At 39.1% G+C, this 14,344-nt stretch overlaps 1 protein-coding gene across 1 annotated transcript in view; it reads right to left on the reverse strand.

Annotated features, from left to right (window-relative positions):
• Window positions 1-2,149: 2,149 nt before the first annotated feature.
• LOC140229916 (uncharacterized) overlaps window positions 2,150-14,344 on the reverse strand; it is a 95,512-nt gene continuing 83,317 nt past the window's right edge. Inside the window, exons 8-13 of the mRNA XM_072310118.1 lie at window positions 11,197-11,355; window positions 10,429-10,509; window positions 9,605-9,820; window positions 7,532-7,704; window positions 5,804-5,847; window positions 2,150-3,949 (exon numbers count right to left, since the gene is read on the reverse strand). Of these exons, the coding sequence (XP_072166219.1) occupies window positions 2,808-3,949; window positions 5,804-5,847; window positions 7,532-7,704; window positions 9,605-9,820; window positions 10,429-10,509; window positions 11,197-11,355 (1,815 nt within the window). The 3' untranslated portion in view covers window positions 2,150-2,807. The remainder of the gene's footprint in view (window positions 3,950-5,803; window positions 5,848-7,531; window positions 7,705-9,604; window positions 9,821-10,428; window positions 10,510-11,196; window positions 11,356-14,344) is intronic.

Raw genomic sequence — 14,344 nt, forward strand, 5'->3', positions numbered from 1 at the left:
GTTAATCCAAAATGAAATAAGGTCTGTTATTACAAAACACAAAAATTTCGATATAAGATGTTCATTAATTCGAAAATGAAATAGGGTTCTTTATTACAAACATTGTTGCATTACTTGGAAAGTTCGTTACTCCAAGAATGAAACAGGGGCGGATCCAGGAATTCCGTAAAGGGGAGGCGCCTTTACAAAATTAAAGGGGGGCGCACACTCCCCTCCCCCAGTTTTTTCTTTTTATTTCTTTTGGTTTAACAAAAAATAAAGAGGGGGCACATGCTCGGTGCATCCCCCTCTGGATCCGCCACTATGAAATAAGAATCTTATTACGAAGGTTCATCAATCCAAAAATGTTAGGTTTCTCATTCGTTATTCCATATGTTCATTTAATCAGACATAAAAAAGGTTTGTTAATCTAAGAGATAGAGAGAGAGAAAGGTGAGTACACTTACAGAGGGTTGGAATTGCAAACCTTTTATCTTTTTCAGATAAGTGAACCTTAGCAATAACAAACCTTTCTCATTTTTGGATTAACAAACCTTCGGGATGAGGAATCCTGGGAATGGCAAACCTTTGGAACAGGGAGCCTTTGGAATAAGGACTGTTTGGTATAACGAACTTTAGTTATAATGAAGTTTGGAATGACAAACTGCAACTGAATCCTCACATTTTATAAATGTGTTTTCAAAGTGGGCATGAAAGTGCAAACCATTTTATGCTTTCTGTCTAATGTAACATTTAAACAAAATTAATGAGAGAGCAAGCCATATGGCATAGCTTTCCAGCATATGAGCATTCAATAAAACAATATATATACACCATATACAAGGTTTGTGTATTCATACTGTATTTGTTCGGTTATCACGAAATTTCGTTATAACAAAAGAAAATTGCCAATCTCAAGGATTTTCTTTATAACAGGAGTGCACTGTAAATCATAATGCCAATGTATATATTACTATAGAAATTCAAGATTGAGCTACATGTTTATGCTCACTGGTAATTAGGTAGTGGTTGCTGTGACATTTTGACTAGCTGTAGCCCTTGGCAATTGGCAAATCTTGTACTCCACTGAAATATATAGTCCACTGACAATTGCAAAAAGAAAAATGTAGTAAATGCCCACCAACTTCTCAACTCTGCCCAGCATGATTTATTCAAATCAGTCCATGAATTCATTTACAAAATAGTCTACAAGCTCTCAGTAATAATCTATATCAAAATATAGTATGCAGACAATAAAACCACACATTCACACTAGCATCTGATACATGTCACTTCATATAAGAACCAGCAAGACCTTTCCTGCTGACATCTGTGAAAAATATATGTACAGTGTGATATTCAGAGTCAGAATCATTGTTAGATTGCAAAAGGAAAATACAAGACACATCAAGTAAAAATGCAGACTCTGTAAACCTTACACTACCATTTACTAAGAGGCACAATATACATATATATATATATATAGCTGATATGTGTAATTGGGCATATATTGCCTCATTCTTGAACTCAAACTTGGCCTCATAAATCCATTCATACTCAGATAACAACATTTTTATGTACATATTTATCCTCTATTCTGTCTGTGATTCTCTTATTGCCTGACCAAAAATATCAAAATGAAATATATGAACTCTCCTTACATATCAAACTCAACATAAATTGCAAATGACCGTTTGGTCTATGGAAATCACAGTTCCTTCCTCAATTACTCACTCCATCCCCAAATTACTTTTTCTGATACAACCAATACACTTGTTGACTATCTGACATCGATTACTTAGCAAATTCATAGATTAATTGTCAGGCTATGCAATTTTGTGTATGCCAGCTTTCAAGCTTGCAAATTCTGGTGTCATGGTTTTACAATCACAGCTTGGCATTCACATGTGTTTACATGTTCCAGGCTTTATAAGACTATTTTCTCACAAGCCTTTCACAATTTATGTACATAACTGATTTTAGGTAAGTTTTTTGGAAACAGCATATATCCTGATTAATAGGATACAATGCTAAAAACACAAACACAAACAGAAAATGAAAGAAAACTAAATGCCAAATTCAAAATGAGTGCCACTGTATCCGCACACAAAGCACAAAGCATATTAGAAAATTACACACAAAAATAGATACGTTGTGCTCACAGAAAATGTAGGATATATTCTGAAGATGTACCACCAGTGCCACTGCTACAACCTACAAACATAAATCTAAGCCTTCATGTATTTGGTACTTCACAAAGAGAAGCAATGGCTTGGAGAAGGGAGGAGCACTAAAAGCCAGCAATGCTAAAAGGGCAACTGTAACTGGCAGACAACAGCGACAACAGCTTTTGGTTTGGATGGCAGGGTCTCTCTGCCAAGGAGAGATTCTGGCATGAAGTCAACGTCACTGCTTTTTCAATGATACTGGTGTCATCACTGTCAACAAGGCAACATTCCTCTTCTCTTCCGCACTCTTCATGGTTGTAATCACGTCATATCATAGCATGATTGAGAACTACACGATTTCTTCCTGTTCATCATTGCAAGTCCTTTCCCTTTCAAATGCCAATTCTGGTTTTCTTTCCTGCACATGGCAACATGCATAAGAGTATTTTAGTAAATGTTTTGTTAGTATTCATGCAGTCATGCAATTGTCTCCTTCAAATGTGCACACATAATTCCTCTCATGCTATGATCAATTCACGCAAAAACCAATACTTTAGCTGTTTTTTTTTCCTGTTCACATCTGGAACACCACGACAATAAACTCCACTTTCCTATGCCATGCCCTGCAAATCAAGTCCTCAGTTGGCAAGCTGGTATCCTTTATTCCTCTCTGGTATCGGAGGTACCTGTAACACTGCCCTTCCCGTCATCTTCAGCTGCTTCGGCTTCAGGTGCATCATGGGAAGAATCTGGAGCACTGTCTGGCGTTGGTGCTTCCTGGTGCGCCGCAATCTGAGCTGCATCAGACTCGGGACCTTCCTGCTGAGGGGCTTCCTCTACAGAGACATTTGTCTCCAGGTCAGTTCTTTCCTCTGTCCCCAGAACGCCGGCTGGTCCACTCTTGGCCTGATCTGCCTCGGTATCCTCGCATTCCTCCATAATGGCAGACACACATTCTGGACTGTCCAACTGAGTATGGGTTGTTCCCTCTCCTGCATTTGATCTTTCCTGCTCTGAGGAAAGCGCTTCAACTTTCGGCGCATCCTTATTGGATGATTCTGTAGCAGTTTCCTCACCTCCAACAGCATCCGCATCACCACCCCTTTTGTCTGTCTGCATGCTCCTGTCGGCCTCTGGGGGATAATCATAAGAGAAGGTAGCCTCCTGCTGAGGGGCTGACCACATACCGAAATCTGCCTCCCCGCTATCCTCACACGTGGCCCAGTCTGTCATGGTGGGTGTGGGAAGACTGCCGAGGCTCCTTGGAGAGGTGGGACTGGAGTGTCCTGGTGGTTCAGGCAGGTGATCTAAACGCAATTCATTCTCCTTCTCAGACTTAGGCTTGTCTACTGGCCAGCTGGTTCCATTCCAGACCTGGCCAGTCGATGCTGGCCACTGATCAACCCCTCCGTCTGCCACTCTCCGCACGGTGCTCTCTGGAGGTGGCTGCACCTCTTCAGGAATTTCACTGTCATCCCCCAAAGGGACTGGTGGTTCCCACTGTCCAATGGCCAGACCGAGTGCCTTGCCAGGTTTGTCAGAGTTCGTGGAGGCCAGCCAACTCTCTGTTTTGCTCTTGGGTGATATCTCCATCTCCCAGTTCTCCCCAGCTGCTGGTGCCTGCCACTGACCAATTGGACCAGACAATGGATCCACACGTTTGTCTTCTTTTGGCATTGGACCACCAGAACTTTTGTCACTGGGATGGGAAAAGTCACGACCCCTTCCCCTCCCACGATATCCTCCTCGACCTCTGTGACCTCGCTGTGGGCCTCCTCCTCCTCCTCCTCTGTAATGATTTCCTGTAATGATGGACAGGGTAAACAAGCTTGACAATGAAGTAGAGCTAATCCTGAATCCGACAACATTTGCAACATCAAAGAATGTTGCATGATTTTCCCAAGCAGCTACACTTACTTGCCCCTCTCTTACCATTTACCAACAAGAGCTTAACTCAATATATTAACAAGGCAAGTGCCAAATTGTGTCTCGCCCATTCGCGTACAAGGAATTAATATTTTTTATAACTCCCAGACGTTAATTGACCTGCTTATGACCTTTGACCTTGTGGTGACCTTCAACACCCCAAGCTACATTTACCATCCAGGTTTGGTCACAAATGGACAAAGGGATCAAAAGTAGTGAGCCATAATCGAAACGTGCCATAAAAATATAACATTGGGCCCTAAAAATTTGTTGACCCCTTTCTGTGACCTTTGACCTTGTGGTGACCTTTAACTCCCCAAGGGACATCTACAATCCAAGTTTGGTCACAAACGGACATAGGGATCAAAAGTTATGAGCCACAATCAAAATGCGCCCTAAAAACATAACATTGGGCCCTAAAAGTTTGTTGACCCCTGTCTGTGACCTTTGACCTTGTGACGACCTTCACCTCCCCGAGGGACATCTTCCATCCAAGTTTGGTCACAAACGGACAAAGGGATCAAAAGTTATGAGCCATAAACGAAATGCGCCCTAAAAACTTAACATTGGGCCCTAAATGTTCGTTGACCCATCTGTGACCTTTGACCTTGTGGTTACCTTCAACTTCCCAAGAGACATCTACCATCACCCAAGTTTGATTGCCATTGTAGCAACATGTGCTGAGTTACGTGTGATAAGAGAGTCTTGCAAGTAAACTTTAACGTTGACCTCAAATGACCTTTGACCTTATCATGTGACCTCTTACGGCACCATAACATGAAGGTACCCCCAGTGCATCCATCACCCAAGTTTGATTGCCATTGTAGCAACATGTGCTGAGTTACGTGTGATAAGAGAGTCTTGCAAGTAAACTTTAACGTTGACCTCAAATGACCTTTGACCTTATCATGTGACCTCTTACGGCACCATAACATGAAGGTACCCCCAGTGCATCCATCACCCAAGTTTGATTGCCATTATAGCAACATGTGTCGAGTTACATGTGATAAGAGAGTCTTGCAAGTAAACTTTAACATAGAAAAGAGAGTCTTGCACATACTCTTTAATATATGACCTCAAATGACCTTTGACATCATCACATGACCTCCGACAGCACCATAACATGAAGATACCCCTAGTGCTTCTATCACCCAAGTTTGGCTGCCATTGCTGTAACAGTTGCCAAGTTATGCATCATAAGAGAGTCTTGTAAGTAAACTTTAACATTTGTGACGGACGACGGACGGACGACGGACGGACGACATTTGGATCCCTTAGTCTCGCCTTCACCTCCGGTGGGCGAGACAAAAACATCTTCTATTGATATATCTTGTAAGTACTGATATTGCTTTATTGCATGTTTGTGTATGTGAGTGTACTGTATTCATGGCATCAGACAATACAGTTGGTGGAATTTACTTCAACTCCAAAACTTGGGAAAGGGTAAATACAAATTTACCCCGTTTGTTCATAACTACTAAATCATTACTAAGGAAATCAATATTTCTAAAATCTTACCACTGTTGTTTCTCATTGATTTCTCATTCTATTTTTTGGTGAACCAAACTCTGGGATATCCACTGTGGACACATAATAAGTAATATCTATCTTTTTTCTTAACTGCAACTGCACTTCTACAAGAAACATGTGTCATGATAATTTAAATCTCCCTTCCATACCATTAACTTAAGATATTAAATGATATAGACTACAGTAAAGTATCAACTTACCTCTCCCTTGCCTGTAACCACCCCTTGTGTTTTCCCAGGAATCTCTGTGGAATACACAAATGTGAAAAATATGATTACCATTTCACTTGAGGAGTATGTCTTACTTATGTTGTCCAAGACAAGAACAGAATTGGTCTGCAACTGATTTTGACTTTACAGATGTATTTATATGCTACATGATCACAGGTACATAAAACATCATTAAACATTGAAATGAGTTTGTTGACTTTAATAGTAATGGCAAATCTATAACAGACAAACTAGACACATTCTGCCCAGTTCCCTTCATCAAATTAACTGAGAAATATATACAAAAATGCTCTTTTCACAGACTTTTTATAAGATAACTGACCTTCTGCTTGTCAAAAAGCACTGGAGTGATAATCACTGCTCTACGAAATAAGGCCCCTTCATGTCAATTGATACATCTGTGTATGATTGATGTTGATGAATCGATGTGACTTGAGTTTTGCTCACTTGTCTACCACAACTTAGATACAAATGGAATTGTTTTTACAGACTTTGTGCAGCATTAATGCTCTTTTGCTTTGCAATTTGCAACTGAGTGAACACAACCAAATTCTGGCATTTACACATTCATGCTAGTGATACACATTGACAAACAGATGAGATTGTAGTAAAGTTTTTCAACTCATCATTCTTGGTCTTGTCTATTAATACCTGATGCCTTCAAGCTGCAATAACTCCAGCTAATTTTAAGAATGGTACATCTTACTGATATCAATGAAGTCATGACAAATCAAAACTAGTACACGCAAATTGTTGTTGTTGGTTTTTTTTAGTACAAGTCATATTAGGTATAATACAAAATGTATGTAAGAGTAATCACATAACAAGAAAAACAATGCATACTTTGCAACAAAGAATACACAAAGTGATAGAAAAGAATGATCTACTAAAAATGTCACTATGGCGACTGGTATGCCTCCGCCATAATGCATGGTTCTCCTAATAGGTCTATAGTACACTGTCTTGACAATGTGTGATGACAGTTTCACATAATTGGCAAAATATTAAAATGACATGTTTGTCATAAATGTGCTGAATGTTCACTCTCCTTGAACTACAATGTAGGTTTAATTGGATGAATGACTAAATTGTCAGAGTGCAGGTATTTGGAGATTTGAGGATTTTAACTTGACTTCTGACCCTTTTATAAGTTTATGCATTGAGTAATTTACAAGTTATGGAGAAAAAGTGTAATTTCAGTATTAAATGGTAAAACATTAGTATTACCTGGCCTTTGACCCTTGAACTTTGACCATAAAGTGCCAAAGAGAATCAGTGTTAGGTAGAACATGCTTAAATATGTAATAAGTTTCATGATGATACCTTGAGTTATTTTCAGATATGGAGGAAGAAGTGAAATTTAGCACTTTCACTTGACCTTTGACCTTTTGGCAAGAAACTTCCCACAGAATATCTATTGGGTAAAACATCTCAAGTTTCAAGAAAAAAATCCTGGGGATTACATAAATATGAGGGAAGTAGTGACATTTTGATGAGTTGACCTTGACCTCTCACCTTTGACTCATGACCCCCAAAATCCCTAGATAATCACTGCCAGTCAGTATATGCATATATACTAAGTTCCACAAAGAAACGAACAATTTGCAAGATATGGAGAAAAATGTACAATTTCAACATTTTGACTTGACCTTTGACCCTTGACCTTTGACCTCATTAGCAGACTAATGATGTACTCACCCTGCCCCCTTATCCCTGTCCCACTCTCGCCGCCACTCCCCAGAGGTCTCCTTCTGTCTGGCCAGCCTCTGCTGCTCTACCTCTTCCCTCTCTCTCCTCCATGCCTCATAGTCTCTTCTTTCCTTGCCCGTCATCTGCACTGACATCTCCATTTTGTTTCTTGGAGGACCATTCTGGTAAATCAGATGAAGTTGAAATGGAGTACATGATCTATTGCATTGAACTATATTACTATGCACTGAGGTTGATATCAGTTAAAGGACAATTTCGCGAGTTGGGAGCTATTCGCGAAATTAACAACAGGCGAAAATATTACCTTCCAAAATGAATCCCTTGCCCTGACGATACGAACATTTTACGGCTTACCCAACAGACCATACTGGCTAAGCTTGTTTACGTACATATAGCATGTCCACGTCTAACTACTAGTATACACAGCCCAGTCGCTGTGGTAGCATTCGTTGCTAGTAAGTTTAAAATTCACACTTTCTTTGCCACTTCATATTTTCTCTGGTCCCCCAATCGCGAAATTAACCACTCGAAATGTGTGACATCGGCAATTCGTGAAAATTTATGTACGCGAAAATTATAGCGTGTACAGTACTACATGTGGATTGAGTGAATGCAGCAATATTAGTGGAACACTTCAGTGAAAGTTTGGGTGAAATCGGACAATCCGTTCAAAACTTACAAATTTTTAAAGTATCTGCACAGTCACTGCTAGATGAAAAGACTACTACAGCGTATGATGTCACATGCGTACAACGCTATAAGGAAAATATAAAGAGAATTTCAGAAAATTTTACTTTTTAAAAAAAGTGCACATTTCCTCGACTCGTCACTGACGTATGTTAAGGGTAATATTATTCCCCCTGCATTCTGAAAGAGAGAAGTCAAGTGTTCTTTTATTATGCGAGAAAAATGAAAATATGTTGAATTTTCTTTATATTTTCTTTATATCGTTGTACACATGTGACATCACAAGCTGTAATAGTCTTCTCATCCAGTAGTAACTGAGCAGAAACTTCAAAAATGCATAACTTTTAAACGGATAATCCGATCTTCCTCAAACTCGTGCTGATGTGTTCTATTAATATTGCTGCATTCATTCAATCCACATGTCTATGAAGGTGAACTTGTCCTTTAAGATTAAATCTGAGGACAACAAACCAGAAACATTAACAGGATTAATATTTATTACTGACTTAACTCAGTCTTCTAATCCGTTGTAAAAAAATACAAATGACAAACCAAATGATTCACTTGTGCTAACACTATGATGATGTTGTTACTAACACTGTGAAATGTGTACATGTAAAGGCAATAGATGAGCAAAGAGTCAATAAAAATTGAACAAATTATCATACGTGTATATATCTGGCAGATCATAATCACTTTCATATCCATTGCAATTCTATGCAATACCGCACTGGGTATCTAAAAACAGCAATCTTGGTTGCATGAATTTGATGGGACTTGCCCAAGAACTCTCTATAACTTCTGCAAATGAAGTATTTGGAATCACTGGTGTGAAATTACATGAAACCACAATATTGATAATCTTCTTGTGTCTGCTCAAGATAGAGCAATGTCAACATGTTTTTGGTTCATCATTATCAAAAGAAAATACTTGTTTTTTCTGCCAACATAGAGAAAAATAACCATGGTTTTTGGTCATCCATAGCTTATCAATACACAATAATGAATAGCTGCTATATTTGCCACCACTGCATACATATAATGAGCCTTGGCTGCTACGGCTTATTACAAGAAGTTGAGAAAATGCCTGTGGCGTACCTGGTATTAGCCAGCAGAGAGGCAAGAAAGTACAGTGCACTCCCGTTTATATCGAACACGGTTATAACGAAATTCCAGTTACAACGAAGTAAAAATTCAGGCCGCAAAATTGTCTGCTCTTTGTTCTTTATTGTTCATTTGTTCAGTAGTAACGAAATTTCGATATGACGAAAGAAAATTGCCTGTCCTGAGGACTTCATTATAACGGGAGTCCACTGTAATGACCTCCAGTCTCTCTGTGACTCAAGAAAATATATACGCAAAACAAAGTGATACCTGTTGTCTTGGTGGGGGCCTGTCTCTCTGTCTGGCCATATTGGAGCGAACGTCATTGATTGTTGGTCCTCCCCAGTTTCGCTGATTCCGCCTGTTAGACTTGTGCCTGTCACCTTCACGGGACTCCTGCTGGGCAGGGCCAAAGCGGCGGGGATCGTCGAGGAAATTGTATGACGATCGCGGTGGTGGATGAGATGGGTCGTTGCCTGCCGCTTTCTGAGGAGTGACATAAAGAGGTGGTGATATTCTACACTGTGTTATTGTTAAAATGGCTCAGTGTGTAAAATGATGTAGTGACTGTCAAAGCATGAAAATTCACCATGTCACATCATGTCAATGGGGTATTTACACTCAATGAATGAATTCCAGTAAAAGAGTGCAAGTTCATGACAAAGATAGTACCTTTACATCTGATAATTTTGCAACAACTATTGAAGGTACATGAGAGACACTGAAACAAGTGTAAAATTCATTGATATTACTTGATTTGATCACAGAGGGGAAAAAAATCATTTGTTTTAATAGGACGCCCAAATCTCACCGGCTTAATTACACTGCGAGTTTCTGTAAAACAACTACTAATAGTACTATCATCAAAAGTCTATAATGGGGGTACCAGATAAACTCCTGCAAGGGAGGTGCTCAACATCTGAAAATACAAAATTATAAATCAACAGACCAAAACCCCCAAAATTTCTGACACACATGCCATGGGGTAATAGGGAGGAAACCTAATTATTCTCTGAACATTTCTTATCCTGTTTGTTGATGACGATTGAAAGGGTAAATTACGGTTAATGCAGTCTTGCTTCTCTCATGCTTACCCTGCTTTCATATGCCTCCCGCATGGCCTGGATTTCTGCCTCAACCAAGTCATAGTTTTCCTTTCTCTTTGCTGAGTAATCCTACATTGAGGGGGAAAAAAGAGGTTACTCACAGACATTCTTCTCTACACTGCTTCTAGAATTTGTACTTTCACAAAATATTGGTAGGGCAATGTTAGAAGAGAGAAGTTTTTGAGTTCTGTGAAGTGCCATGACAGAAGAAATTTTCATGCTCATTCAAATTCAAGAAGCTTTCCTGCGGCAAAGAATGCACTTTATTACAAAATAGCTTTGTTTCCACATTCATATATTTCAAAAACAAGATAATACCATTATTAGTTTTGTGTTTCAGTCATAAAATGGCTTTTAAAGCCAGAATCATAATGTAGGATTATCACCTTCCTCAATCACTGCTGCCATGACATGGTCTTCACTCAGAGCTTTTTCACATGAAGCACCTGGTTTCCCAAAAGTTCATATAAAATTCACAAAAGCTTGGTCAAATCAAGCTTAATGTGACTAGTATGATGTAATGATTATGCTACACAAGCATAGTACCTTGACATTTGAGACTTCACATCTCAAATCCAGCATTTCTTTTTTCTAGCACTAGGTTTGACTGTATTCCACTGAATTATTGCAGAATAATATTTACTAATGCCTCCACAGCAGACTGCAAACAATGTTTATTCCATAAATTTATGCCAGTAGTAACCAGGGACAAGAAACAAAAATGCAACAAATGGCACTCCCTGTTCCTTTCCTTACCTGTCCTTTGTCATCCCAGCCCATCCTGACAGATCGTCCATCACCACCACCAGGGCCACCTCCTCTACCCCTGCCTCTACCTCTCCCTCTTCCTCTGCCCCGCCCTGACATGTGTGGGCCCTGGCTCTGGCCCTGCTCTTCTCCACTGCTTCCTGTCATCTGGTATCAATACATTAATGAAATAGTGATGGATGGCGAGAAGAAAGATAGATAAACAGATGGACAGAAAAATAAAAGATATGAGAAAACCAAAGAAAACAATAAAACAATAAGGGGAAGATGAGGAAGAATGAGGAACTCATGATGACATAAATGGTATCCCAGGTACCAAATAAAAATCAGCCATTTTGTTGAATTACTTATTTTTTTAAAAAGGTTGTACCCTGGGTGCCAAAAAGAGGAAATTATTTTGGTGCTGGAGCTAATGCGCATTAGCCACTGCACTGCACTGAAGCACACGCTAGTGGTAGCACACAGCGTGCCATGCACACATAGTATAACATGCAGTGGCATGGGAATGACTATGTACAAGCACACACAGTGCATGCATTTTTCTCTGGCTGTCCTCGAGTGGACATGAGGTCGCGCTACACAACGCGGTAGTCGGGGTACAACGGTACCCCGGGGTAACGCGTGATGCATCACATATATATATATATACTATGCCATGATGAACACAGTGATCATATTCAGATGAAGTTGTAAGTATCACTGAAAAATATTCCATAAGCCACTGTGAATGATCAGCACCAAACCATTCCAAATAGACAAAAACCGAGTGGAAATATACATGTATACAATCTATGTACAGACAGTTGTAGTAAATGAATATTTGCAAATATTGGTGAGTTATACATAAGACATATTACAAAGTTAAGATTAATCACATGTTTGCAAATTCCACGATATGTGGACCTCTGCATTATATGCAATCTGTATTGCTGTCATGCCCTGTATGTAATGTGAGGGTTAATCATCCGTCTCCAAAATATGATTTTGATGAAAATATACATGACATACATATTATGTGAATAAACATGCATGGTGTAAATAGTCCATGGCACAATAAGAGCATTTCAGTACTCACAAAAGAGGGTGGGGCAGGGATATCTGCATGTTCCTTTCATGCACCCCCCTTTCCCCGCTATAATCTACAATTATATCTGTGGCTCTAAGCAGAGATTCCAACTCTCCCGCTTTTGACGGAGATCTCCCACCGAAAGCCCATTTTTGCAAAATCTCCCATTCTCCCGCTTGAGATTTAATTTCTCCCGCCCTGGCTCTGTGTCTCCCGTTGGAAAGGATTTCTTATTTATTGCCATCGTGTGTTGAAAAATAAGCCTTAGATAGCACGAGAGAGCATCTAGAACCCTAGAGCTTCCAGGGCCTTTAAAGGGAACCCAAACCAAAGAGCAATGTGGATTGAGTGAAAGCACCAACATTAGCAGAACACATCAGTGAAAGTTTAACAGTTTCACATAACTGGCAAAATACTGAAATGACAGGTTTGTCACAAATGTCTTGAATGTTCACTTTCCTTGAACTAGGTTTGCTATAATTGTCTAAGAGTGCAGGTACATACATGTATTTGGGGAATTGAGGATTTTAATTGACTTTTGACCAACTCTCTTATAAGTTTATGCATTGAATAATTTTCAAGATATGAAGAAAAGGTGTAACTACAGTATAGAATAGATTTTTTTTTTTTTTTTGCATTTTAGCCTGGCCTTTGACCCTTAATGTTTGACCTTGACCTTCTGGCAGGAAATTTCCCCGAAAATCTCTATTAGGTAATAAATGTATATTATATCACGTTAAAAAAAAATAATCCTGCAAGCATTGCATATACTAGTATATGAGGGAAAGAGTGAAATTTTGGAGGAGTTGAACTTGACCTTGACCCCTGACTATTGACCGATGACCTCTAGATTCCCTGGAAAATCCCTGCCAGTCAGTACATGCATATGTATCAAATTCCATGAAGACGTTATATTGAACCATTTGCAAGAAAAGTGAAATTGTAACATTTTCACTTGACCTTTGACCGTATGACATGAACTCTTTGAAGAATTTTTATGCAGTAGTACATGTCTACACTAAGTTTCAAGAAAATGCCTTCGGGCATTGCATAGATATAGGGGAAATAGCAACATTTTTAGCATTTGACCTTGACTTTTTGACCTTTGACCTCTTGCCAATTTCACTAAAACACTACTCAACTAATTGCCCATCATGCATCATCCTTGGACCAAGTTTGGTGAAAGTTGCTTTATCCAGTTTTGAGTTATCACGTAAACAGATAAATTTTAGGATTTGACCTTGATCTTTGACCTTTGACCTCTGTCCGATTTCACTAAAAAACTAATCAAGTAATCGTCTCATCCTACATCATCCTTGGACAAAGTTTGATGAAATTTACTTGATCCAGTCTTGAGTTATCGGGTAAATGGATACAATTTCATGATTTGACCTTGACCTTTGACCTTTAGCTGATGTCACCCAAAATCTAATCAAGTAATTGCCCCATCATACTTTATACTTGGACCAAGTTTGGTAAAATTCCAGTCAATACTACTCGAGAAATCGTGTAAATGAATGCGGACAGACGTATGTACGTACGGATGGACAACCCAGAAACATAATGCCTCCGGCACCACTTCGTGGCGGAGGCATAAAAATCAGACAATCGATGCAAAAGTTATGAATTCTAAAGTTTTGGTGTTGATATTGCTGGATGAGGAGACTACTAAAGGTTATGACATGACGTTTGAGTGGACAACAATATAAAGAAAATATAAAAGGGAATTCCACAAAAATTCACTCTTCTAGCATAACTAGAACTATTACTCAATGTGATTAATACCCCCACCTAACACTGAGGGAGTTAGCTAAACCACCAATTACTTTGTATGCTTTTTACTGAAAGAAAGAAAGAAGAAGAAACCATTGCAATGTATTGTTTAACATTGAACAAGTGTATATTTTGCTCACTGATAGTCACATCTGCCATACTCAAGTCAAGTGCTCAAAACCTGAGGGAGTAAGATAAGTAAATTGGCAATTTCTATGATTTTTATTTAAAAATGTTATCACCATGGCAACACAATGTTCAACATAACAAAAAATGAAATTTGCACAATTACATATC

This window comes from Diadema setosum, chromosome 1, assembly GCF_964275005.1.
Source record: "Diadema setosum chromosome 1, eeDiaSeto1, whole genome shotgun sequence".
Classification (NCBI taxonomy): Eukaryota; Metazoa; Echinodermata; class Echinoidea; order Diadematoida; family Diadematidae; genus Diadema; species Diadema setosum.